Here is a 27,493-nt window from a genome sequence, read left to right on the forward strand (position 1 = left end):
GTTTATATTATATATAGATTTCTATATCAACAAAAGTTTGGAGGATGAAGATAAAATGGAGCTATGCTATGGAAGCTTTTTACGTTTTTGTTGACCCAGACCAATATTCATAGGTAGTAGACTGTAATATGTTGAAGATCTGTATTATATTTACTAGAGCCATAGTTTTTTTTTTTTTTTTTTTAAAAAAGCATACAAATCTTGTTTCTTGAGACATTGTTAAGAATTTGGAAAGACAATCTATAGATTAGGACACATTTTTACAAAATATATGTTCAGTAAAGGAAAAATATCCAGAATATACAAGTACACAGATCCTTAACAATTCAAGAAAACAATGAACGTTGGAAACAAGGATTGAAGTTAATGGGATCACAGCATATAGTCTCCAATTTACTTTCAAATAGTTCAGAAAAAAAATGATAAAATGGGACAACATATAAACAATTAATGAATCTGGATTAAGTGTATACACAAGTTACTTACCCAATATTTTTAATTTTTTTAAGTTTAAATAATATTTCAAATATAAGGAATAAGGAAACTGGAGAACAAAATGAATTAAGTAACTTTTATAGTTCCACCAGGAGATAGTTGGAACCAGATTTATTACACAGGTAGTGTAAACGGTTATTCTATATGCTTTACTTTTAAAGTGGAATGGTAACTTTGTTTTTTACCTTTGATCAGGTATAAACAGAGTAATAATACATTCTATTATGATTTTTAAGAATTTTTGCTTATTTTAATTCCTAAGAATCTAAATTTATTTAAACTTGTTATGAAAAAGTTATAGCACAATTACCTATTTATAAATATAAAATAAGCTAGTAAATGTAAACACAAGATAGATCAAAGGGAACTCTAAAAATGGAAATCTAGCTTTGATAAACAGAAGTGGAAGAAACATATTCTCTGAAGTTCGTAGCATTAAATCACTTGGAATCCATGTGTGTGTGTGTGTGTGTATCACGTTAAATCTAAGCAAAATGAACTAATGCAGTAGAATGTCCCAGAGAGTCAAGTTCAGAATTCATAGTTTTACATGCTGCCTTGGCTACCCATCACTAGCTTCCTATTCTGCAGAGCTCTTCCACTTTCACTTCATGGCTTTTATAAGAAAACCCAGATTCAGCTGCTGTTCCTCACACCCTGAACGCAGCATCCATTTGAGTGTAGCAGGATGCTGACCAGGTGTTAAAAACAATTTAGAATTTAGCTTCGGTTTTCTCCCAGAGGGAACGGATTTGACTGGGTAGTGACAGGCCATGAAAAAAGAAGCACTTTAGAGTATTTTCACTGTGAATCACAGTAATATGTGAATCTGGATCCTGGGAAATTATGGCCATGTTCCCCCGTAATGATCAATCTCAAGAAGTTGGGGGAGGCACATAGAGCATTTAGCCATGAATATACAGTAACTAGAAACTGTTATCATTAGGGAATGAATGAGTCACATAATTAGGTATCTATATTTATGTAAATTTATACTTATGACAACATTAAAGATAGGTCCCAACAACGAAAAAACATGTTTGTCCAATCTATCTTTTTATTTGCTCTTCCATCAGGTGCTGAGGTTAGGTTGGAACCAGGGTCTAATACAAGTAAACAAACTGAAGCAAAGGTAAAAATTAAAGAAGGAAACTAAAGGGAGCTCTAGGGATATTTTTAATCAGGAAAACTTACATAAAATAAATGTGCTTCTTTCATCCTCAAGTATAACGTCAGCTTTCTTTGTGCAGATGCAGCTTGGTGCCTGGTTGAAGGGCCCTGGTGAGGGAACTAGACTGACTCATCTTATAAGAATGCTAACCACCGGCTAACCATGTAACCTTGGGGATAATATTATTCACTTGCAGAGTTTTGGGAATTAAATAAGCTACACATGGAAAGAATTAAAAAGACTTTCTGGTATAAAGATACCTTTTCAATAAAGAGAAAAAGGCTACTTAATGCTTATGCTCACTCTGAAAGTTTTCCATGACCACTATTTGTAAACACCTAAAGATGCATATCACTGTTGGTTCTAACTCAGCATTTATGGAAATTGAAATGTTGTACCTTATAAACTGCCAAGTGCAAGGCTGTAAATCCATTTTTTGTCAGTCGAGATGGACGGAGCCCTTTTAACATAAGTGTTCGGATATGTGACTTGTTGCCTTTGAAAGAAAAATTTAGAAAGGCTACATCTTAGGGAGCAAGTAAATATTTTCAAAAAAATTTTTTTTCTTTGACTTAATGATAAATTCCATACTTATAATAAGAAAATATCACAGCTATTTACAAATAATTCTATTAACAGCCATACTTAACAAAGACATTTTTATTACACTTTAAAAACTATATTATTGCTGTATTTGTTGTATTGGTTTTACATTTTTAATTTAGTGTTGTTATCATCAGGAGGTTTTAAAATATAAAAAACATGAAATATTTCATCTTAATAAACCATCAGTGAACTAGCTTATATAAAAGTCTCATTGTAGAGGATTCCTCAGAACATGTGAACTTTATTCAGATCAGAGTAATACAGAAGATATCACCAAGTATGGGAAGGTATGTTTAAATGTAAAACAAACTGTTAAGCAGATTCTGTTTAGTTTGGTATCAGTGGTTAAAGCAATATTTAGAATTGATACCTGTAAATTAATGCTTTATCAAGAAAATGAGGTTCCATAGAATGGCAGATGTTCTAAATAGCACTCTGGCCTCAGAATCAGCCGTTAAGGCATTCAGATATGGCTGAAGAGCCCATGAGAGTATTTTAGGCATGGAAAGCCAAGACACTCTGGGAAAAAAAAAAAAAAAAAGAAGACCTAAATGAAAGATCTCTGCGAGTGAGATCCCAGTGGAAAGAACAGGTCATCAAAGAAGGAGATACCTTTCTCTGAAGAGAGGAGGGAACTTCCACTTTGACTAAGACCCTGTCTGAATAAGATTGAAGTCAGCGAACTCAAAAGGCTTCCATAGCCTTGGCAACTGATGACTAGAGCCTAGGGAGATTACTGACACCATAAACAAGTGTGTCAAATTGTTAAGTCAACAACAGGAGTCACTGTGTACTTACTCCTCATGTGGGATCTGTCCTTAATGTGTTGTCCAATGTGAAGTAATGCTATAACTAGTACTGAAACAGTATTTTACACTCTGTGTGGGTGCAAACTGATGAAATCTTTACTTAATATATACTAAATCGATCTTCTGTATGTAAAGATAATTGAAAATGAATCTTGATGTGAATGGAATGTGAAAGGCAGCGGGAGATGGGAGGGGTGTGAGTGGGAGGGAAGTTATGGGGGGGGGAAGCCATTGTAATCCATAAACTGTACTTTGGAAATTTATATTTACTAAATAAAAGTTTAAAAAAAGGAAATGGAGTTCAATGAATTTAGTTTACATTGACAAAATAAGCATTAACTATGTATTTGTTAATTCAATAAATTATCGAGTGACTCCTCTATGACAGGCACTACGCTAGGTGATTGGGATACACTAATAAACACAAGAAAATAAAATATTAGCCAAACTAAACTCTTAATCTTACTTTGGTCTATTTTCACTTTTAGATTTTATCTTTGGCATTTATGATTTTACATAGACTGTTGCTGCATAATTTGAAGCAATTTCTTGGTATTTGGGAGATGACTTAAGTGCTTTTGAAGTTAACCTTATTTCTGACCGATGTGCCCAATATTGAAAAATATATTCTGATTTCTAAGCAAACTAAGTAACTTGTTTTAGGGCAAGGGCACAGTGAGTCTTAAACTCATAGAGAAATCAATTGAAATATCTGCGTGGTAGTTACTGTTTCAGTTGAAGATTATTGGGATCAGAAGGTGTGAAACAAGAAAAAATAGGGTATCAATAGGATTCTCTTGTTAGACGATTAAGCAGATCAAATCACTGACTGTAAATGCAAATTATTAGTTTAAAAAATATCAAGTTTCAAGTACTTACCTCCACAAATGCAACATAAATGAAGTAGAGAGAGCCCGTTTTCAGTGCGGTAATTTAAATTGACTTCACTGAAGGCTTCATCAGAGCTGAAAAATATTTTATAGATGATCACAAAATTCATCTTTCAGTATATATTGTCTTTCATTTGAAAATGATAAAAGAGAATTCTATTACTATAAATTTAAAAATATATATTTTCTCTGGTTGTTACTTTGAGTAAGAATTTTGGATCCACTATATGAAGAATTAAAATTGAGAGAAAATCCTATTAAAAGTTTGAGAGATCAAGCTTAATGATCCACTTATTGAGTTCTGTGTTCAACATATAATTTGAACTATCCAGGGCATCATGATGTATAAAAATCGTGTATAAATAGAAAATATAGACATCTGAAAGTAAATCCATTTCTCTCAAAATTTTACATCACATCTATGGAAAAATCCAGGAGAATCTTTCCAAAGAGGAAAGGAAGGAAGGAAGGAAGAAAAAAAAGAGACAGAGAGAAGAAAAAAAATAAGGTTGTATTGTATTTGATAAAAGATAGGGGAAAGGAATATAATCCCAGTGTATTACAATTTCTGCCTGAAGCAAAGTTTTCTTGTACTCTGACTGGGTCAGATTTCATAGATAAAGAACTCTGGTAGGATACTGTGATATAGTCCCAGGTGAGAAAAGGAGTGATTCTATTAATGAAATCCTTGCCTTAGTCTGAACAAAGACCATTGCCCCAGGAGGGCCCTGGGGAGACACAGGTAGCCTTTCAAAAAGAATGTAAAGCTAAAATTCTCGACCTCTTAAGGTCCTTGGTACTCCCAGGACATTTTTCACTAGAAATGAGATCATATCCTTGGCCTCCTAGGTCAATTTCAAGCTGCCTCCTGCCTATTTAAATCTCCAGCAGCTTTAGAGAGATAGCATAGTCTTTGGTGAGTGAGCCAAGAACTCCTATCACTTGTAAAGTATCTACACTTGAAAGTTGCTATAAATTCAGCACATTATCATCAAGGCACCCAGTTAAGAACATAAAAGGGGATTGGGATTTTAAAATAGAGTAAGTGTTATTACCAGGATGGTGCTGAAAGGAAAGCTTTTAAATCGAGGGACACTGATAGACCTCAGTGAAATACTTTAATTAGCAATGGCAATCCCTGTTGTTTGTATCCATGGACATGGGAATATTCCAGAACTTTTCAACTTTCCTACACTTCTTGCTTTCCATGTTCAATTTCTCAGCAGCAAAATGCACAGACATACTTTCTCATATTGAGAAAAATACCTTGCCAGATTAGGAGTACCTTATGTAGAACTATGACAAACTCCATTATTTATAAATGCTGATAGTATAATATAGCAGGTTTAGGATGTCATGAAAAGATAGTTAAGAGTTTAATTCATTTTTATCAGCATTTTCCCCTCATTCAAGGAATAATGAAAACATTTTGTTTTCTGATGAAAATGCTATGCTTTTAAATGTCTACTTGAAATGAGACCAATTGAAAACAGTATGGCTATTTTGTGGTATGTGCTGTAAATTCAGAAAGTCAGGTTATTCTTGGATATGTGTGTTGTTTGCCCAAGTCAGGAATCTAAACCCTTGAAACCAAGCAGGATTATCCAGAAAGTGAATCACACAATAGGATTGTAAAACAAAAAAAGTGCTAAAGTGTTCAGCTAGAGGGGGACAGGGAGGCCTCTGTAATGTAAATAACTACACAGTCTGTATGTAACCTAAGAACAAAACAGGAAAGGATACTTTTTTTGAGTAAATAATAATAAACCTAATGGCAAATGCTGAAAGAAAAAGTTCTGGATTTCCACTGTGGTAATAAACTCTTGAGAAATTGTATATATGTGTGTGTGGGGGGGGGGTGAGTGGGTGTCTATCTGCAATATTATGTAGCAATACTTGCTATTTTGTGATGTTTCAAAAAAAATCACTTCAGTGCTTAAAACCTTAGCCCTTGTAGTTACATGAGGAGTCAATTCCCACACTAATTGTGCTCCCCCAGCAGTGTTTGGAACATTATTTAACTCCATTGATACCTCAGTTTCTTCAACTAGGAAAGGTGCTGTTGTGAGGACTAAAGGAGAAAAAGTGCCTACTAGAGTAACTGGCACATGATATATGATCAAAAAATGGTTACTGTACTGTTCTTACTATTATCAACAATGTTGATTTAAATGGGCAGCTTTCTTTTTGAAGTATAAATCATGAAAAAATATCAGCACAATTTTCAAATCAAGTTTGACCTTTCATAATCAACAGCTTGTGAAATTTCATAAGTTTCAAAACTAGCACCAACCTCCTTACTGTGACAATTGTGATTTAGGAGCAATTATTGGAATCACAGTGTTGCAAAATACAAGTCCAGGGATGCTTTTACAATGTAAAGATTTTCAAAACTGGAGATATTCAAAGAGCAAAAAACTCAAGGGGACAAAAGAAGTTGAACTGAGAATCATTTTATTTGAGAAGGTAAAATCAATCGCTATCTTATTTCAAGAACTAACTTTGTTGATTCATTCTATAAGTATGGCAGGACTCCTCTGAACACATATGATGTGTCTCACTTCTGTTGCTGCTTACTGCAGATTGTTTTCAACAGTCTCCTTGACAGCCTCCTTGATATAAACTACTCATTAATTCCTGGATCTTTTAATTACATCAGTCCCAGGAATATAAACATTGGATAGATCCTGCAACTCACTATAGCATTAATCTTTATCTCTAAAGACACAATTAGCTTTGCAAAGCCAACTGAATTCACAGAAAATACTAGATGCCAAAGTCCATTGCTTTATTTGTTAAACAAAAGGATAATAATGAATGGATGTGTTATTTACATTAATAAAATTGAAAGCAGTGTGACTTTTTATTCAGTAATTATTTGTTAATTCATTAAATCATGAACTAGACTTAATCATTCATAAATAAGTGACTGAGCATAGTGTCCTAAATATTTTCTTTCTTGAAACTGAGTTGTGGCTTGTTGCTTTTGTTCTCCTTTGGAATTCTATCCTCCTTGAACTCATGAAGCTTCTATTAATGTCAACAAAATGAATCAACAGAGAATAGACTCCTCCAATATTTGGCAGTCAAGTGTGATTTTAATAGTATGGTTTTTAGCTTAAGTTTAATAACTGGAATGTAAATTTTTTAATGAGAGTTACTTTGGGGGCTGCACTTGAATCCTAATTCTCATTTCCCATTAACTTCTAGTCAAATGCTTCTGTTTTGATACATGCAATTAAAATATTCAAGATTTTAAAGCAATCACTCTGAGGAGAGAAATTTCATTTTCTCTTCTTTTGCCTCTTCTAAAGTAACTGTGTATGTCAAATTCACTGCCAATTGAACATCACTTATGTATTCTAATACTCTAAGCTCAATTTATTTTTTAATATCCCCTTACATTTTTCATCACCCACCATGCCATACTGTAACTTAACATATCCTAATGAGTTCATAGTGCTTGCTGGGGCATGGATGAAGTTCCTAATTAAAATGAAACCACTATTATGAATCCATTTCTAGTAGTATATTCTGTCCTTAATCATTAAAAATGGTAACTCTGTGCCCAAAAGTTACTTTTCTTTCTTGTGGCATAATGAACTCTCTCTTAGCCTTTACCTTTTACCCAGAAAACACTGCAGTTTTGTGATCCAATTAAACTTCTTTCTCATGACCTCATCCTTCTTGGAAGACATCTGATATGACCACAAGTAACATTTGAACAGATAGTCAAAAATAATAAATTTATGTGTGAAACATTCAGAAGTAGATACTTTAAGAAATAATATATTGGATGAAATTTAGAGAAAGGTCAAGAATGTAAAAACAAAGGGAAAAAAATTAAAGAGAGTCTAGTTTCCCAAAGGGATCATTTGGATGACAAATGGCTTGTTGTTAACTTCTTTTATAGTTCTTTGTAGATTTCTCCTTCTAAGCAGTTTAAACTGAGTATTCATCAATAAAATCTGTTTCTATACATATATATATAACCCCAAGAAATATCTAGAAATATAGTTTTTAGGATTTCCCAGATAATATCTGCAAGCTAACAATGTAAAGTATATTCTTTATACATTCATTCAGATAATAAATAATTATTGAGATATAGTGGCAGAACAAGAGTGAAAATGTTAGAAAAGAGGATAATAATCATTGTCTCATAGAATTTTGTGAGTTTTAAATGTGTTAAACCTTATAAAACTTTTTATAAATATTACCTGCTATCATAATATTGATTTTTTTTTCACTTTTTGGTTGTATTTTACATTTGAGAAGTGGGATAGGGAAGAAAAAGGGATAATGGAGGCAGTATAGGAAGGGAGACAGAAAGTGTACAGTGTAGGAGAGAGAGAGACTTAGGTTAAAAGAAAGAGATGAAGAGATTGAGAGAGAAGAGACAGGTGGGACACAGAGACAAAGAAAACAATTGAGGTCAAGTCACTTCACAAAGTTTTTATAAGATATTCCTGTAAAATTACTACTCATAACTTCTTTAACTTGGACAAATAAGAGAAGCATTAGAAAAGTAGATTGCATTAAAGTAATGTAAATTCTTTGTTTTCCTTTTGTTTGAGGTGTTATTGTTGTTGTTCATGCCTATTTTTTTTTTTTGTTTTGTTTTGCTCTGTTTTGTTGCTATTTGGCACAATGTATTACCTAAGCAATCCAAATAAGTATATCATTATATTTTAATCATAGATGGTATTTCTCCCCTCAGTACTGTATATACTGCCTTTACAGAAAAATTCTTCTGTCTAAACAAAGCAACTCATTTTTTGATAGCTAAATTTTAATGTTGGCTATTATTGTGAAAAAAAATTTTAGAAGATATTTCATTTGGAGGACAGAGATTTATGGAATGCAGCTGGATCCAGTCTTTTCAGGGAGAAAGTAAGCAGGAAAGTACATTTTAGAAAGCTTCCTTCATATTTCTCAATCTCTTTATGCATTTTCTCTAAATATTGTGACTGCTTTTTCATTAAACCTAGCAATTCTTTGACTATTTATGTACATTTATTAACTCTAGTCATTTTCAAAGTAAGATTTCCTCATTATTAACTAAGATACACCTACTCAAATCTAAAATAGATTAGCATTGAGATAAAATAGGCTGATTTTGGATTATGCTGTAAGTCATGGCATTAAATATTATAACTTCTTTGGAATCTCCTCATAGACTTTCAAATTTCATATTATAGATTGAGGAAATAAAAGTAGGTTTGACAATGAAATTATCAAAACAGAGTTCTAAAATTTCTTTTGACTTAAAAATATATTGAAACAAAAGAATTGAATGAGAAGACTTCTAAAAATCTCATGTGGACCATCATATAAATGGTTGTTAAATATTACGGAAGGGTAACATGTATCATCTGAGGCATGACTATTTAAACATATATTGTATTCCCACCACCAGGGGCAGTTCTAATACGGAGGGTATAGCAGAACGGTGGAGTGGAATAGGGAATGTGACTCTTGGCTGAAGACAGATGCCTTGTCTGTGTGTCATTCTCAGGCTATAGCCAGAATCCAATGACTAGTCTTTTTTTTTTTTTTTTTTTTTTGCAAATATAAAAGCCCAGTCCTCTCAATCCAGCTTGGAAAACTCTAAAGATCCACTGAGCTTCAGCGAGTTTTTGTGCAGACGGCATTACAACCCATCTTCCTCCCAGCTCAGTTCTGCCTCCTGCCTTTCTTCATGAGTGTTGATCCTAAAAATATGCTCCAATAACATCTTGACCTTTAATGTCCATTGAATGGCTTCTGGTGAGGCCTGCTATTGCCTTCTACAGTGCTGAAACTTTACCCTGGCTCTTGAAGAGCACCTTACCACTTGTAGCCTGACTGCTAGTCGTGTCAAAGTTGAAAACCTGATTTAAACCCAATTGAGATATTTGTCCCACTTTCTTTGCATCATTTTCCCACTTACAACTGCTTTCTCCATGCTGTCCCTTCCTACCCACAAGTCACAAGAATGGATACTAGATGTTTGATTTCAGTTTACTCTAATGTTCATTATATCTCTTTAGCAAGTCTTTCTTCTTAGTAACTTTAAGAGGGTAACTCTAGCGTTGTTAACAAGTTGACTCACAAATTTGTTATGCTTTAAATGCAACAGAATTCATTGCTCGCTATCACTGGGTAAATAGGTTGACATGTAGTTCTCCACATAGTCATTTAGAAGTCTGCTATTGTCACTAAATGGTTTCCAAGTGTTCTCTGAGAGCTGTTAGCATTCTTGTGAAAAAGAGGAAAGTGTATGTAGGGAGATTTGTGGAGGCCACACCTGAAAATGGTACATCTCTCATTGAGTGTTTAAACAGGCACTCCAAGTGAGACAAGGAAATGCAAAATTCATGAATGCCCAGATTGATCTGGGATCATCCCTGTGATGACCATGGATGCTGGCACTGCAGATCTGGCCTTTAACCCACTGCACCGCAGCACCAGCCCCAGTATATACTGTTCTTTATTGTACTGTAAATTAAAGTTATACCAGGAAAGTATCCATTTAACCTGGCAAGAGCACTAGTGCATATATAGTAGAAAATATCTTCTAATAAATGGAATTAGCATCTACCAGGAATGCTATAAATAAATTACTCAGTAAATAAACAAAGAAAAACAAGCAAGCTTATATTTACATTGGTGACCCTTCACTTGCAACTTTGTTGTTAAATACCCCCTTTTGGGCTTTGTATAAGGTTTCCATGCTATTTTCATGTTTAGAGAAAGACTGATGTCAGGTAGGATAACATAGTTGCTCATCACAGAAGCACTGTTCACATTACATAAGACATGGATAAACACGAGAAACAAAAAGGTTTTACATTTATTTTTAGAACCTAAAATGCCATATATACCCAAATGTGTTTTTATGCAAAATCATGTTTAATATTACCAACTATCCCGGAAATTTTTGTGGACAAGATAAGGAATAAGAAATTCATACTCTCAGCACGTATTACTTCATCACCCATCATTTTATCTGAAAGAAAATAACCTTCTCACAACTCTGCCCTAGAAATATTTGACTCTCTTTCCAGATAATGTTCTGCCTTGCTGGAGTCAGGCAAAGCAGAGTACTTTCTTTCTGTTTGTTTTTTGCTGTCTTGGCTCTCCAGAGATAATACCAATTGCTGGTTTTCTGTTCTCATGTCCCTCATCCCTTCACCAATAACCTCTCAGGCAAAGAGCTCTCAGTGCAACTTGGGTATCTTTCTAGAAGTGTAGTTTTCAAACTTCAGCAGAAGTGCCATTTTATCATGCATAGGTGCTACCTGGGGAGCTTGTTACAAATTCAAGTTTCTGGAAGTCTTCCTCAGAGATTCTGATTCATTTAACACAGGGCTGAGTCATGGGTTCTGAAAATTTAGCAAGTACTGTAGGCTACGCTAAAACAGGAAACTTCAACCTTGGGAGAAACCAGATTCCAGAGTGTGGCAATCCTCTCCTCATCTTCATCACTGTCACTGTTGGCTCCTGCGACATATCTGTGGCTTCCTTAATGGTATTAGCACAAGGCTTCCCTACATGATGAGTCACAGGAAATTTGACATCCATTTTCCCCTCAACCACATTGTGAACTCCTGAATCAAGGTGAAAAAATGCAGGGTTTATTAGAGAGAATTCTAAGAAGTCAGCAGACATTCCTACAAATCACATTCTAGCATTTACTGATGGTATGATCTTGATAAGTCAAATTTTCTTGTCCATAATCCTCAGTTTATTATCCATTAACTTAAACATTAGCCACCACATGGGACAATGGTGAAGATTAAATAATGCTTTACATTTGATATGTCTAGAGAAACATCTTAATATGGCTGGCACTCAGCAAGTTCTGGACTGTAAGCTCTCTGACACTGAACTCTGCCCCTCACTCTAACTACTAGTCAGTAAAAATGTCTCATTTTTGTTACATGTAGTGGAAAATATGAAAAATAAATTATTCTAGGAGTAGTAAAGATTACTGGTAATTTTTAAGGTAGAATAAGAAAAGACATATCTCAAATTAATTTTTCTGATTTGATATATATTCACAATATTTACTGATTAAAATATAATAAATAAATGAGGCATTAATTATAAAATTGAAGAAAAACTCTTCAATATAATTATTTTTCATTCAGCATATGAAAGATCTTTGGGGCTTATGATTTTTATACTTGTGTCTCTTTTCCAACAAAATAAACATGATGTATAAATCTCCTATACTGAAGTGTCATTCACATTGATCTCTTCAGGGCTTTCAAATGTTTTACTGTACCTGAGCATGATACTACTTGCAAAAGTCAGTCCAGAGGCATCTTATCACAATTGTCAGTGTTCACTTCATCATTTTGGCCAAACAGAAAGAATCAACTATTTATTTTCCAAACATGTATTGAACATTTATAAAAGTCTTATTATCTACATTGACAAGATTCATATAAACTACATTACATGGATGATTATATCTGCTTTTTATGTGAGATTTATATGCTCACTATATCTAAATTTTTAAAAAATATGTAATGTAATATTTGATTTAAATTTATTTTTCAAGTAAAATGAAGGGTATTACATGAATGAAACACCTGAAGGTGAACTTGGCTAGTTGGCTTTTAGGGAACTTTTCCTCAGTCAGGCAGCCAACTACACCAAAAGGGCATAGTTCCTCAATGTCAGATGGAATTTCTCCAAAATATTTGCATATGTAAGGATCACACATCCTCCTTTCTGAGCATTCTGTGTCTTCTAAGGTTGTGATACCACTCCAGATTATTTTTTCCTGTCATCATAGAACAAAACCCCCTGAAAGCCTGAAGCAAACCCCACGTGCTGTTATATGACTGTTCAGAAGGCAGAATGTACTCGGGTCTATTAAGGGACAGTCTTTCAATATCAGGAGATCAAAGGGTTTGTTAAAACTGAATTTACCTTTGTAGTCCAAAAAGAGTGATGTGGCCAGTGTGCTACTAGCATTTTGGGAGAAAAGTCTTGCTGTTTTTTACTGGCATGGCTTAAAAGAAGGGTCTAGCTCCACAAAAGATTATTCACATTAGCAACAACTTGTAGTCAAAGGCTAGCACCTAGGTTTCTCTCTTTGCAAACTTTTCTGAGGAGAAAATGCAAGTCATATTTGAAGAAGGTGACATGCTTGCATTTTGAGAGCCGAGTAGTAAAGAAGCACTAACCTGATATTTTAAGTTTTCGAACATGACTGTGTTTATCTGAATTTATATAGATTTTCTTTTCTTATTATAGGGATACATCTAACAACAACATAAATAATAAAATCACTTATAAAAAGAAGCAAGACAACTTACCTAAATATATGGCTTAGTTCTGTAAGCTCTTTATCCTTGATCTGCAGGTCATCTTCTAATCTTTCTATTATAGTCACATAAGATTCACTGACTTTCTTCTTCCATTCATCTAACAAAGAAAAACAAATGGAACTGATCCATAGCTATGTATTATAGAATTTAGACACAGATCATAACATACAAGTAATCAAAAATCTGATTCTTATTCTGTATTCTACAATACTTAAATTATTGATTGTGGGTTTAAAATGCAGATGTTTATATTTAAAATGCAATCAGATTGAATTGTCGTAATTAAGAATCCATTTGCTATTGGATAATATATTTACATAGGAGAATACATTTGACTTATTTCATTTGATTTTATTGCATTTTAATTATAGCAATCTCTAGTTATTGGAGTTTTTAAATACTATATACTTAAGATATAATTCTAAATTCAGCAGAATTGCAAATTTTTCTATAAGATTATATCAGGGAGCTAAAATAATATTTTATAAGAAATTTTATGTTTTCTGTAAAGAATTTTCAGAAAAAATAATCTGAGTTCCAAGAATCTTTCCAACACTCACTTAATGCACTCTTAACCTCTGTTAAAAAATTAACACATATTCTACTGAATTATTAGTTATTGAGACTATAATTTAACCATGTTACATTTAAAGAAGTAAGAATAATTACCAGTACAAGTTTGAGTTGGTCTAGATTTATAATTTCCCATTTGCGAGCAGTTCTTTCTTTTCTACAGTGCAGTTATTCAGGCTACAAAATTCCAAGTTCAAGTGCAGTGACAGTCCAGTTGAGAAATACTTTGATAGTCTGGCTAAAAATAAGCCAACTGCCAAATGGAATGTCATGCAACAATGACAAAGAATGAAATAGTGTGTGCATTCAAATGTAAAATCATAAAGGAAACTAATCAGTCTGTTTAAAAGAGCTGTATCAAAAATAAATCGCAAATGTTTCAATAGAATTATTTGCTTCCATCAATTGATTACCTACCCATACATAACTTCATGGGCCATTTACTCAATAGATAAATCTAGACAGTGGCTCAAGTATATCTGAGATTCAAAAAGAGCTATTAGAACTACCTAGATCATCTTTCAGGATCATTTTCTCCTGAGTCATAATAATGTCAGTTGGAAAAAAGAGATTACTGATATAATTTTTCTACATACATAAATAATGGAAACTCATAATAAATGATAATTAATAGAAATGATTATAAGTTTTGCTGACGTAAAACTTTAAAAGTATGCTTATAGAAAAGAACTGTCAATACAGACCATGAATAATTTATGAGAATTGATTTCTCTGACTGTAAGAATCATAGATAAGAATCTATGACACTGATTTATATAAAGGGCAACTTATAAAATAATAACAATGAGATTAATAATATTTAATATTTGCTGTGTGCCAGACATTACTCTAAGTGCTTGGCATATATTTTTAATGCAAGGTAGTTGTTATTTATATGTTATGGTTGAGAAAATCCAGAGTTAGCAGTAGGTGGTGGAATCTGAAATCAATAAGAGAACTATATGAATTTAATATCTACACTAGATATCATTATTGATATGTTTCCCATGATGATTCATTTATTTACTTTTTATTTATTTTATAAGGAGATTTCTTTTTTTTTTTTACCTGAAAGGCAGAGATACAGGGAAAGAGAGAGAGAGAGAGAGAGAGAGAATCACCTGTCCCATGGTTTATTCTCCAAATAGTTACAACATCTAAATCTGAGTCAGGCTGAAACCAAGAACTCCACCTTGTGTTCCAAATTGGTGGCAGGGTAACAAGTAATTGGGCAATTCTCTACTGTCTTCTCACAGGCATTAATATGAGGCTGGACTGGAAACAGAATAGCTAAGACTCACAACTGGCACTTTGATATGGGATCCCGATCTCACAAGTGGTGTCCTAACCTGCTGTGCCATAATGCCAGCACCAAGGACATTTCTTTCTATATGTGCATATTACAATTGATATAAATGAAATCAGGGTATGATGTATAATAAATGGAAAATGTAGAAGATTTCCAAACTGTGTAATTCTTTTATTGTTTTAAATTTCATTTATTTATTTTCATTTTATTTGAAGGCATAGAGACAGAGGCAGACAGAGAAAGATCTTGCATCTGCTGGTACATTTGGGCCAGGTCAATGTCCAAAGACTGGAACTCAACATTAGTCTTCCAAGTGGGTGACATGGGCCAATTATCTTAGCTATCACCTGCCACCTCCAAGTTTGTGTATTAGTAGGAAGCTGGAGTTGGAAGCAGAGCTGAGACTCAAACCCAGAGACTGATATAGGATGCAGGCCTCCCAAATGGCATCTTAACTGCAACCAGAAGCCCACTCCATGCATTTGTTTTTATGATCTTAGTATACCTAGAAGATATAAATTTAAATCTTTAAATACATTTCCTGGGGATATAATTTTAATGTAACAGGTGTGGATTTCATATTTACTATCATTGAACATTCTAATTCTTTTTCAAGCAAATACTTGGACAAATTCAGGACTAGCAGAAGTTTTTTTTTTTTTTTTTTTTTTTTTTTGTTTTTGTTTGTTTTCCAGCAAAGGTAATGCAGTTTAGAGGAAAGGCCTCTATGTGGATAAGATATAAGTGGAAAAAAAGACATCTGGCCTCATTGACACCTACTTCTACTCTCACCTGGATAAAACTTCCTTGTCTCTCCGCATCAGTATGTGTCTGTCATGGAAGTTGATACCTGCTATATTGCAAGAGCCTCTGACTGATTACCTTCAACCATACATTCCACATTCTTCTTTTTGAATGATTAGACACCTTAAGTTCCCCCAGATTTATACCAGCACTTGTGTGATTCCTGTTGTACCAGTTCAAAAAGTGCCCCTCCCCTCGCTAAACCACCCCTTGTACCCCAACACACCCCTACTACCGTCATACTCATTGTGCCAGGCACTTGCATCTTGACAGCTCTCTGTCTTGAAGACCACAGTGAAGACTTTCTCTAAGTCTTGTCGTTTCCCAGGCCTACACCTTGAAAAATAACACAATAATTCTCTATCCTCTTGAATTTCTCAAAAACATCCTACAGATTTATAATTTCAAGCTGAAGGGGCATTATGGTGGCAGGGATCTAAGCCTTCTTGAAAATATCTAAATTTATTATCATTGGTCTACTTTCTCATTTATCGCCAACATCTCAGATCTTCCACTAGTGCATGGATGTGTATAGGTCTTCATTTGTGTGTTTACCAGTAGATCATTTTGCATTGTGTTTCCACTTTCCTGTGAGACACAATTTTGTTTCAATGCTTTTCAGGATTTTTTTTCTTTTTATTTCTCAAAAATATCTTTATTCTATTAAGAAGTCTGGCTTATACCAATGAAAGCTTTGGCTTTCAAATCTAAAATTTCTGCTATGAGTGAAAATGCAATCAGTAACTGACTTAAATTTCCACACCCTGAAGCAATACGTTTTGTTGAAAAAAAAAAAAGAGGATAGCATCTAAAATACAGAAATAAATGGTCGTCTCACTAATTACATATATATTAACTGTTATTGAACTGTAACAAATTACAAGTTTTAACGGGAAAATATCCACAAGCTTCATTTAAGAATATTGTAATATGTTTAAGACAGTCTAGTAATTCTAATAGGTATTTATAGGAAGGTGGAGAAAAACAGGGTAAGTAAATGATCCAAGCTAACATTCTTATTTTTCTTTCTAAAGAATGCTAGAGATAAACAACCTACAATCAGGAAATATTTTCCCAAATACTCAGTTCATTTCTCTAGTTTTTTTCCCTTAGGTTGATCACAAACTCTCTATTTTTTTTTAATTATTTATTTGAAAGAGTTACAGATAGAGGTAGATACAGAGAGAGAGAGGTCTTCCATCTGCTGGTTCACTCCCTAAATGGCTGCAACAGCAGGAGCTGAGCTGATAAAAAGTCAGGAGCCAGGAGCTTATTCTGGGTCTCCCACAAGGTTGCAGGGGCCCAAGGACTTGGGCCATCTTCTACTGCTTTCCCAGGCCATAGCAGAGAGATGGATTGGGAGAGGAGCAGTGGGACTAGAACCAGAACCCATAGGGAATGCTGGCACTTTAGGCTGGGGCTTTAACCTGCTGTGCCACAGCATAAGCCCCAACCACAAACTCTTTTTTTTTTTTTTTTTTCTTTGACAGACAGAGTTAGACAGTGAGAGAAAGAGAAAGGTCTTCTTTTGCCATTGGTTCACCCCCACAAGGGGTTGCTACGGCCGGCGCGCTGCACCGATCCAAAGCCAGGAGCCAGGTGCTTCCTCCTGGTCTTCCCTGTGGGTGCAGGGCCCAAGGACCTGGACCATCCTCCAATGCACTCCCAGGCCACAGCAGAGAGCTGGACTGGAAGAGGAGCAAGCGGGACAGAATCCAGCGCCCCAACTAGGACTAGAACCTGGGGTGCCGGCACCACAGGTGGAGGATTAGCCTAGTGAGCCTCGGCATCAGCCAACCACAAACTCTTAATTACACTCTCTTCTTTCTAGCACTGAAATTTCCAGAAGTGCACACACTATCCTTTTAAAGATGTATCTATTTATTTGAAAGACAGAGTTACAGAAAGAGAGACAGAAAGACATCAATCGATCTTCCATCAGATGGCTCACTTCCCAAATGGCTGCAATGTCTGGGGTTTGGCCAGGTGGAAACCAGGAGATAGGAGGTTCTTCTGGGTCTCCTACATGGGTGCAGAGAGGCCCAAGGACTTGGGCCATTAGCAGGGAGCTGGATCTCAAGTGGAGCAAGTGGAACTTGAATGGGCGCCAACATGGGACACTATCACAGCACACTGTAGCCTAACTTGCTGAACCAGAGCCAGCACCGCCTCCAGCTTGTTTTTCAAAAATATTTATTTATTTATTGAAAAGGCAGAGTTGCAGAGAAAGAAAGGGAGAGAAAAAGAGTTAAAAACACAGCCTGTGGCCAGTGTTGTGGTGCAGCGGGTTGAGCTGCCTGAAGCACCAGTATCCCATATGGGCAAAGTTTTGATTGCTGGCTGCTCCACTTTGATCCAACTCCCTGGTAATGTACCTGGGAAAGCAGCAGAAGACAGCCAGGGTGCGTGGGCCCCTGCACCTGTTTGGGAGGCCCTGGGGAGGCTCTTGGCTACTGGTTTAGGCTTGGCCTGCATCTAGCCATTAGGCTGTTTTGGGAGTGAGCAGGCAGATGGAGGGCCTCTCTCTCTGTCATTCACTCTCTGTGACTCTACCTTTCAAATAAAGTGAATCTTAAAAAAAAGAAAAGCCTAATTGCAAAAGTGGTCATCTTCTCAAACTTGACTGAGGGTAGACACCATATGAGGAGATTTTTTTACAAAATAGATACCTGGGCTTCAATCTCAGATATTTTAATTCAGTAGATCAGAATCAGAGCTTGGGAATATACTTTTTAACAGTTTCATCCTCACTTCACCTCTGGTAATTCTAATGTAACTTCTATTTAGAGATTCATTTACAGAGCATCATTTTAGGTCACTTAACGTGGGATTACTACTTACCTGAAAGGTCTTTTGACCTTTGTATTCCATGTAAAAGAAGACAGAATAAAGAGCAAAAAATTTCCCATTTCATATAGTCCCATATTTTAAAAGTAACTTGCAAAAAGTGGAAGCAATCAGGATCTCTGTTCAGAGGCTGGCATTATGGCACACCGGGTTAAGCCCCTGCTTGGGACATCCGTATTATATATGGGCAACTAAAACAGTCATGGCTGCTCCCCTTCTGATTCAGCTCCCTGTTAATGCACCAGGAAAGGCAGCAGAAAATGGCTCAAGTGCTGGGGCCTCTGCTACCCACATAGGGGACCTGGATGGAGCTGCAATCTTCGGGCTTCAGCATGTGGCCCTGACCTTTGGGACCATTTGGGGAGTGAAACAGTAAATGAAAGAGCTTTCTCTCTCTCTGTCTCTGTCTCTCTCTCTCTAACTACTTTTCAAATAAATAAAAAAGCTTTTTTAAAAAAAGATACAGTTACATAGATGGATGGATAAATGTAATATTCAGAAAGTAAAGTATTATTTGACAACACAGTAAAGAATCTACTAGGCCATAAATGAAGTCATAGAAGAATTTTAAATGTATATTGTTAAATGAAAGAAGCCAATCTGATAAGGATGTATATTCTATGACTCCAAACACAGGGCATTCTTTAAAATGCAAAATTTTATCGATAGCAAAAGACATAGGGCCAAGGAGGCGAAGTGTTGGGAAAGAGAAGGTATTAATAAGTGGAACACAGGAACTCTTTAAGGCAGGGAAATTATTCTGTATGAACTGTAATGGTAGAAAAATGACAAGTTCTTAAAACTGTGTATCTCTAATACGTGAAACTTGTTCACTTTATAAAAAAAGACAAGTTTGAGACAAAACCCACACAACATTAATGTAAACGATGGACTTCAGTTAATAATAATGTAACAATACTGGTTCATTTATAGAAACAAATGTACCACTCTCATGCAAAATGTTAATGATAAGGGAAACAGTGGAGGGAAAAAATATGTAGGAATTCTACTTTCTGCATCATTTTTCAGTAAACTTAAATCTACTCTAAGAAAAACAAACTATTAAAGATTTAAGGAAAAAATGTTAATCAAATAGATGAAACCAACAAGTAGTAATTCCTTAACAAGATGACTTCAGTTTTTCAAGGAATGTTGATAACATAAGGAAAAGCCTACTCTAAGCAATACAAGATTAATAGTATTTTTAAATTTTATTTTATACTTACTTGCTTGTTTTTTCATTCAAAAATGTCAGGGTAGACTTAGTAAGTATCTTACTTCTTCAGCTATTGCTTTTGGACAAAGTTTCATGTTCTACTGAATTACCTGAATCCAGCATTAATTGCCACCGTCTTTTCAACATATTTATCATACCACTCTTGTACACATAGAGATATGTTCTCATATGCATTCAATGAACCTATTTACATTCTTTCTGATGTCTTTATTTTGAGTTCATATGATTTATTTATCTCAGTCTATAGGTATGCATCTGCTATTTATATTTTACACTGTTTTTTTCATAAATAGTTAAAAGGATCCTTTCAAGATGAAAAAGACAAAAAAATGAACTTGATACCTCTTCTGCCTTTATGGTTCCAACAGAGAAATTAAACGGAACACACTTCATCTGAAATCAAACTGATGTGGCTGGAACCAGTCTTATTACATTTAAAATCTTAAATTCAGAGCCGGCACTGTGGTGCAGTGGGTTAAAGCCCCAGCCTTCAGCGCTGGCATCCCATATGGACACCGGTTTGAGTCCTGGCTGCCCAACTTCCGATCCAGCTCTCTGCTATGGCCTGGGAAAGCAGTAGAATATGGTCCAAGTCCTTGGGCCTCTGCACCCATGTGGGAGACCCGGAAGAAACTCCTGGCTCTTGGCTTTGGATCAGCTCAGCTCTGGCTGTTGCGGTCATTTAGGAGTGAACTAGTGGAATGGAAGACCTCTCTCTCTCTCTCTGGTTCTACCTCTATCTGTAATTCTGTCTTCCAAAGAAATTAAATAATTCTTAAAAAAAACTGTTCATTTATAGTTAAAATTTAGATCACTGTTTCATTGTATGTGAATTCCTATCAATATATTCTTGTTCCTAAGTTTTTAAGAAGCACACATTTTTGATGGGTTGCATCTGGTTGACAAGCAATTAAGAAAATCATCACTTTAAACAAAAGAAATCAGAATTAGTAATTTGTTTATGTTTAGTTTTTATTCGATTCTTTTAATATGCATTAAAATGATTTATATTGAAACAAAGTCATTTGAAAGGGAAACTGAGCATTGCCGAAGATGCGTGCAACTATTCATGTTGACAATATTATTGATTCATTTGCTTTTAAGCAATATATTTGTGCATTTAAGCAAAAGTTTGTAAGATATTTTTATCAAACAAGTTTTCTTTCCTTTCCCCTAGAATATCTAAATTTACCATATGTTAGATGGCATTATAAATCACTATCATGAATCTGAATATTGTTGAGGTAATATTTAGATTAATCTTCAAAAATGAATAGGACATGAGAATACATCATAATGAAAATAAATGTCAAGAAATAAACATCACAGTAATGTAAACAGGTGCTTTCAATATCTATGGGAGTATATTAAAGAAAGGGAAAACAATATTGCTATTTTTATTTATAGTACAATGGCAAATGCAATGATGTTAATCTTTCTTGTGCCTTATTTTGTTGGCTGATGCATAAGAAGTTTTTTAAGTAATCTGCATTAAACAAAGACAAGAGTTAACTGCCTGTCACTGGCTAAAACTGTCTTTTACAAAGTCATAGAACTTTTGTAAGTTCAGTTCTTCATTGATTGATTGATCCATTTATCTACTCAACAAGCATATAATATACCACATTCTCCAAAAGCTCATGGGAACAAGGGATGAAAAACTAAACAAGTGATCATAATACTGAGTTTTTTCTGATAACAGAAATATATATCATTGATAATGAAAAGGTACATGTATTAAAGCCTACATTTCAACCAGAAAACATTTCTTGGAGACACTAATAGAATCGAAAGAATATCAACTTCATGACCCAGGTTACCGTCATTCTTCCTTATCCCCAAAGAGTCAGTTGACTAAAAAAGTGACATTGTGTTATAATTACAGTTCACTTAATACCTACTTACTGTTTTCTGCAAATAACTTTTCTATGCCTGAAATTCCTAATTCATGAAACACATAAATAAATGGGGTAGGAGAAGAAAAATAATCATTTCTGTTTATACACATTTAATCTTCACTATCCTAAATAAAAATTATCTTGAGTTAGTATAATGTTGGAGTAAAAAAAAAAAAAGTCAGCCTATTTCTCTGTAATGGATCAATGCATTTGGTTGTGTGAATCAACAGAAAGTTGCAATTTGTAGAGCTGCATAGCATTCTGACATTTTTTTCTCAGACACTTATCTCTAAAGCCAAATATTTAGGGGACTTGTTATAGCAAGTACTGTTTGAGTGCCTTCTTAATACCAGACAGATTTATGATAATAAATTTAAGTGCTTCCATTCAACATATGTCCTAATAGATTTATATCTTATTTTACTGGTGCCCAAATATCATCTCTTTCCTAAATTAAATTGAAGTTTAGTATGTAAGTATATAAAAAAGACATTTTCAATTAAAAATGTAAAAAAGTTACATATATTTTCCTTAAAACTTTACTTCCCTTCTCTAATTTGCTCTATGAAGAGCAAACTATAATTGTAAATTCCAAGACAGCCTGGTTTCATGAAAAGTCATTTTTGGAAGTTACCATTGCATTTGGAAATAAAACTGTCTTGTACTTTCCCAGCCTGGCAATATGGAGAGTGTTTTCCTCTACTACTCTTGCACTTATCTCCTGGAACTCCGTATTCCTACTTCAGGGTTCATTTTAGATATCAGCCCTTCTGAGGGGTCTTAATCAATGTCACAAATGAGTTTAGCCAATTCCTTCTTGTGCCCAGTGTATCTAATACCCGGCTTTTGTCTCTTGGAGCAATGACTGTGGTCATCTGAAATGCACACTAATGGAGAAGAAGAGATTTTGGAATTAGTTAAGTTCAATCTACAAAGCTTAAACACAAAATTGTCACAAATCCTAAAGAGGTTATTTTAAAATTATCGTATGGAGGAATTTGCACATCCAGAGGTGATAGAAGCACTTCTATGGGCTCCATGGATCCTTACTCTTCTCATGACACTAATCTTAACATTTAAGATCACTCCTCCTGAGATCCAATGCAATTGATATAAAGTCACTTCCAGCTTGGGTGCTTCTGATGCAAGGTTCATGAAATCATGCCATAATATACTGGACTTAGATTCTAAGTATTGAGTCTAATTGTTTATGTTGGCGTATCATGCACAACTATTTCCTATCTGCTTGTCAGAATTTCCCAAGTTGAGGTCAAGGTCTCATTACACAAATTGTTACATAAAACTGTCGCACAGCTTTCTCTACAACATATGTAAATTTGGAGGAGAAATGATGGAGCTGTGGTAAAGGGCCATAGAGCTTTGGAATTTGTGTGAGGCTTATTAGAATGAGAGACAAATGCAGATTACATTGTGGTTTTCCTGTTGCTTTGTGTATCATCTTTCTTAAACTCTCATTGCCAATGTCACTTGAAGGTATCCATCTCATGTTACTATCTACTTAACATATTAACTAATCACGATAGTTTACCTATGCATTCTCTATAAAAACCACACTTCCTCTGTTTGAACTATTCCATATAATTATTCTTTTTCTATAGAGTCTGGATATATACTAATTTACAAAATCATCTTGAACTCATATAGCAGGGCTGCATTCTTCAATGTTAGTAAGTACTTAATAGTAACTATTTATTATGGATAGCAAACATATTTACATTTGGAGGGTATGTACTATAAATTCCACATATATAAATAGACATATATTCATGTGTGTACATTACTTATACATACATTATGTATAAATAACATATTTACCAAATGTATTGTATGTCATATATACATATAGTACAAGAGTAGGGAAAAGTAAAAAAAAAAATTTAAGTTCTGCTTGTTAGATCTCTTTGAATGCAACTCTTATTTTCATCAAAACACCTATCAACTAAGAGAGCATTAATTATTTCTTCTCACTTTCTAGTCTGTAAGCAACTTGAACTCTGCATTCTAAACAGTCTACAACAGTGCCTGGCAGAAACTGAACTGAACCAAACTGAACTGGGACTGAACCAAGTGAATTGAAAGGAATCAATCCCTTCAAGAAGAGGAATATTGCTAAGGTTTGGAAGAGAGGTGAAATGAATATAAATGAAACCATTACTTATTCTGAATACAAAATATTATAGCATTTTGAAACTACCTAAGAATAACTCATTTTTAATCATTTTATTTTCCACATCATCACTCTAAACATTTACCCTCCCTTAAGAGATATTTGTATTATTTGGAATTACTAGCATTAATCATTTATACAAAGTAGTTGGTACTCTAGGAATAATTTACAGAATCAGATTTTTCCAGAATCTGTTAAAAACCTCATGTACTATTGGGCCGGCATAGTGGCAAAGTAGATAAAGCCACTGCCTACGATGTCAGCATTCCCTATGGGCTCCTGTTCCTTTCCCAGATGCTCCACTTCCAATCCAGCACCCTGCTCCTGCCATCCACGTTGGAGAAGAGGATGAAGCTCATGGCTTTCTCCCCTCCCAGCCCTGGCTCTTGCAACTATCTTGGGAATAAATCAGCAGACGGAAGACCTTTTCTCTCTCTCTCTCTCTCTCTCACCCCCCTCCCCCCCGCTTCCCCGAAACTCTGATATTCAAATAAATAAATAAACATTTAAAGAAAACATATATTTACTAGGACCTATTCATGATCAACTCAGAATCTACTGCATTAGGCCCTTGAATTAGGAGCAAAGAAAACAAAGCAACAAAGCTTGGAAAAGTGATTTGGATACAGCTTGTCCATAAAACAATTATAGGATAGAGTCTCTACCTATAGTTTATAGCATAAATTGGTATTTTAAAATCTAATTTACTCTACAAAGTGGCTTTGATGAGTGCTAAGTGACTGGTACAAAAAGCATGCAATATAAGAAGAAGAAAGGGTTACATCGGCCTGGCTACAGAGGATTTTTGAACATGGCATGAATTGAAACAGGTCTTGTCACCTGTGAAGTTTTTAAAATCCTAGTCTTAGGGAAAAAAAATAACTATTTAATCTGTAGAATGTGATAAATTGAGAGCTTGGACACAATTTATATCGTTACATCACTTCAGAGGATTCAGAGAATTTATTAAGATGATGTTCATTAAAATCCCTATTATTGCTCTACACAGTAAAACAAATTAAAGAAAACTGATGGGACCAATGTAATTTAAATTTCAACCTGAATTTTTTTAGACTAAAAATTGATGAGGCTAAATTAGAGGAAGTCATAAATACCAAATGACAGTGAAATTACATAAAGAGGCAGCAATGGCAGAAATTATGAACAGGAAAGATAAAGAGTTTCAAAATGAAAAAAAAAGCCAAATCAAAAGCGCTTAGAAAAGCTAAGAAAACTATAATTACTGGAGGAGAGAAGCACCTGGGCAGTGACATATGTCAGTCTTCCATGACTCAGAGTAATGCATGAATTACATATGAATTCATGGTGTGTTGAGGAAAGGGAGTAAACAGAAGTACTGTTTTACTTTTAATTCTTTCAAATTAGCTTTTCCTTTATTTGAGGTAGAAAGAGAGAAGCAGCCAGACAGACAGACAGGCAGATTGTTCCCATCTGCTGGTACACTCCTCAAAGTCTCTGAACATAAAGACTGAGCCAAGGTTAAAGCAGGGAGTCAAGAACTCAATCCAGGTATTTCAAGTGAGTGGCGAGAACCCAATTATTTCTGCCATCATCACTGCTTTCCGAGATCTGCATTGGTAGAAGCTGAATCAGAAGCTGCAGCCAGGAATCAAACCAGGCACACCAATGTGGGATGTGGGCATCTTAACCACTAGGTTACTTGTCCTCTCCTAAACAGGAAAATAATTTTATGAAGAGCATACAGTTTGCTTCAAGTCAATATGATTATGTATGAAACGTAATGGTCAATACTGGGCACCCATCTCATTATCATAAAAGAAGAAAGATCAGTGGAAGGAAACTTCTCTAGGGAATGTAGAAATGGGTTATGAAATATATTTTGGTTAAACTTAATAATTTTAAATATTCTCTAGATACTCCTTTAATAACACCCTTAAATTTCCCTAGTATCATAATTAAATAGGTAGAATGTTTTCACCCATTTGACATGTTTCCTTGTTTCATTTCTTTCTAGTAACTTTTATCAATTATTTCAGAGTCCTATTTCTCAGTGATACTTGGTGTTCATGTATCTGGACTTTTGTTTTAATGAAGATCACAGTGAGTTCATGGTCAAGCTTATAACAGATAAAAGACTGTCCATTTTTTATACTTTGTCCTTTGTTGAACTTTATCCTTACTATGTAGTAATATTTTTTATTTTATTCACTGAAAATCTTCATTTTATTGTTTTAGCTAATGTCTTAGTACAGCTGTAAAACATGCATTCATTTAAGTATTTTGGTTGTTGCTGATATTTTCCTACTAAGAGCCATAAAGAAAAAGTTTATACTTGTAACTTACTATATAAAATAACTTTATTACTTCTTAAAATTAGACTAATATAATAATATTAGATGTGTCATTTGTACATCAGTAAAAAAAGCCACTTGAATACTGAAGGTTAAGTTCAGCACATATAATGATAAACTATTTTAAAGACAAAAGGTAACTATTCACGTGTAAACCAAACCATATCCCAGATATATGCAGAATAAAAAGAATACAAAATCTAAGACTAAATGGTAAAAGTTTGAAATCTAATCTAATTTTTTTTCTCAGGTTGAAAGTAAATAAGCCCCCATACAGTATATGTACTATGTTAATTCACTTATGAAATTTCACTTTTCTAGTTCACACCGGCTTCAATTCAGTACAGTTCAATATGCTTTGTTCATGGTTAAGCTGTCACATGAATGGACATTTTCCTTTATAATGCTTTGTTAGGAAGTACTCTTTGAGGGGGACACTGGATTTTTTTTCTTGTCTCCAGATTACTTACCATTCATCGGGATCTACAGTGAACTTTGTCATTTGGTAACCAACTACAGAGAATATTACTCCCATAACACAAATATACATACAACCTCTCTTCTTCTCTCTCAGATTAATTATGTTAATTTGGTGAGTGTTTAATTTCTTAGAAGGAATCTGAACTTCAAATGACTTCTCAATCTATTCTTATATTCATACACTACCCTTCAGATAGGCCCCTTCTATGCACGAGGTACTGTCTCCTGCAAATCTTCATATATGCTGTTCCTGCTGGCAGAATACATTCCCCTCTCTGTCTTCTCCTCTTCACTGTATAAACAACCAAAACTGGTCAAGTCTTACCTTTCCTTCAGGTCTCGGCTTAAATGTCACTTCCCTTGAGAGGTCTTTCCTGATCGCGTAGTTTCTGTTAGTTCCTTCTGTTGACTTCTCCAATAATAAAGTGCATTTCCTTTGTTGTCCCTTTAGTCTCAACTTATTCCAACGTTTTTGTTTTATCATCAAATAAAATGGAAAAATTCTAAAAATAAAGAATAAAATATTC

The 27,493-nt window shown here is 34.6% G+C and overlaps 1 protein-coding gene and 1 long non-coding RNA gene across 11 annotated transcripts in view; one reads left to right on the forward strand and one right to left on the reverse strand.

The window, feature by feature from the left end:
* Positions 1-24,297, forward strand: part of LOC127493437 (uncharacterized) — a 91,152-nt gene extending 66,855 nt beyond the window's left edge. Inside the window, exon 3 of one of the 2 annotated variants that reach the window (XR_007923594.2) lies at positions 23,962-24,297. This is a non-coding gene — a long non-coding RNA (uncharacterized lncRNA). The remainder of the gene's footprint in view (positions 1-23,961) is intronic. The other variant, XR_007923593.2, reaches the window with a different exon arrangement.
* The window catches only part of TNNI3K (TNNI3 interacting kinase), a 372,046-nt gene extending 344,595 nt beyond the window's left edge, over positions 1-27,451 (reverse strand). For 2 of the 9 annotated variants that reach the window (XM_017345528.3, XM_070076726.1), the window contains exons 1-4: positions 13,967-14,163; positions 13,286-13,394; positions 3,961-4,046; positions 2,065-2,162 (exon numbers count right to left, since the gene is read on the reverse strand). In XM_017345528.3, coding sequence (XP_017201017.1) covers positions 2,065-2,162; positions 3,961-4,046; positions 13,286-13,394; positions 13,967-14,006 — 333 coding nt within the window. In that variant the 5' untranslated portion in view covers positions 14,007-14,163. Of the gene's footprint in view, positions 1-2,064; positions 2,163-3,960; positions 4,047-13,285; positions 13,395-13,966; positions 14,167-27,291 lie in introns of those variants that run through there. The other 7 variants (XM_017345534.3, XM_002715920.5, NM_001204807.2 and 4 more) reach the window with 7 other exon arrangements.
* Between the last annotated feature and the right edge of the window lie 42 nt (positions 27,452-27,493).

This window comes from Oryctolagus cuniculus, chromosome 7 (assembly GCF_964237555.1).
Source record: "Oryctolagus cuniculus chromosome 7, mOryCun1.1, whole genome shotgun sequence".
Lineage (NCBI taxonomy): Eukaryota > Metazoa > Chordata > Mammalia > Lagomorpha > Leporidae > Oryctolagus > Oryctolagus cuniculus.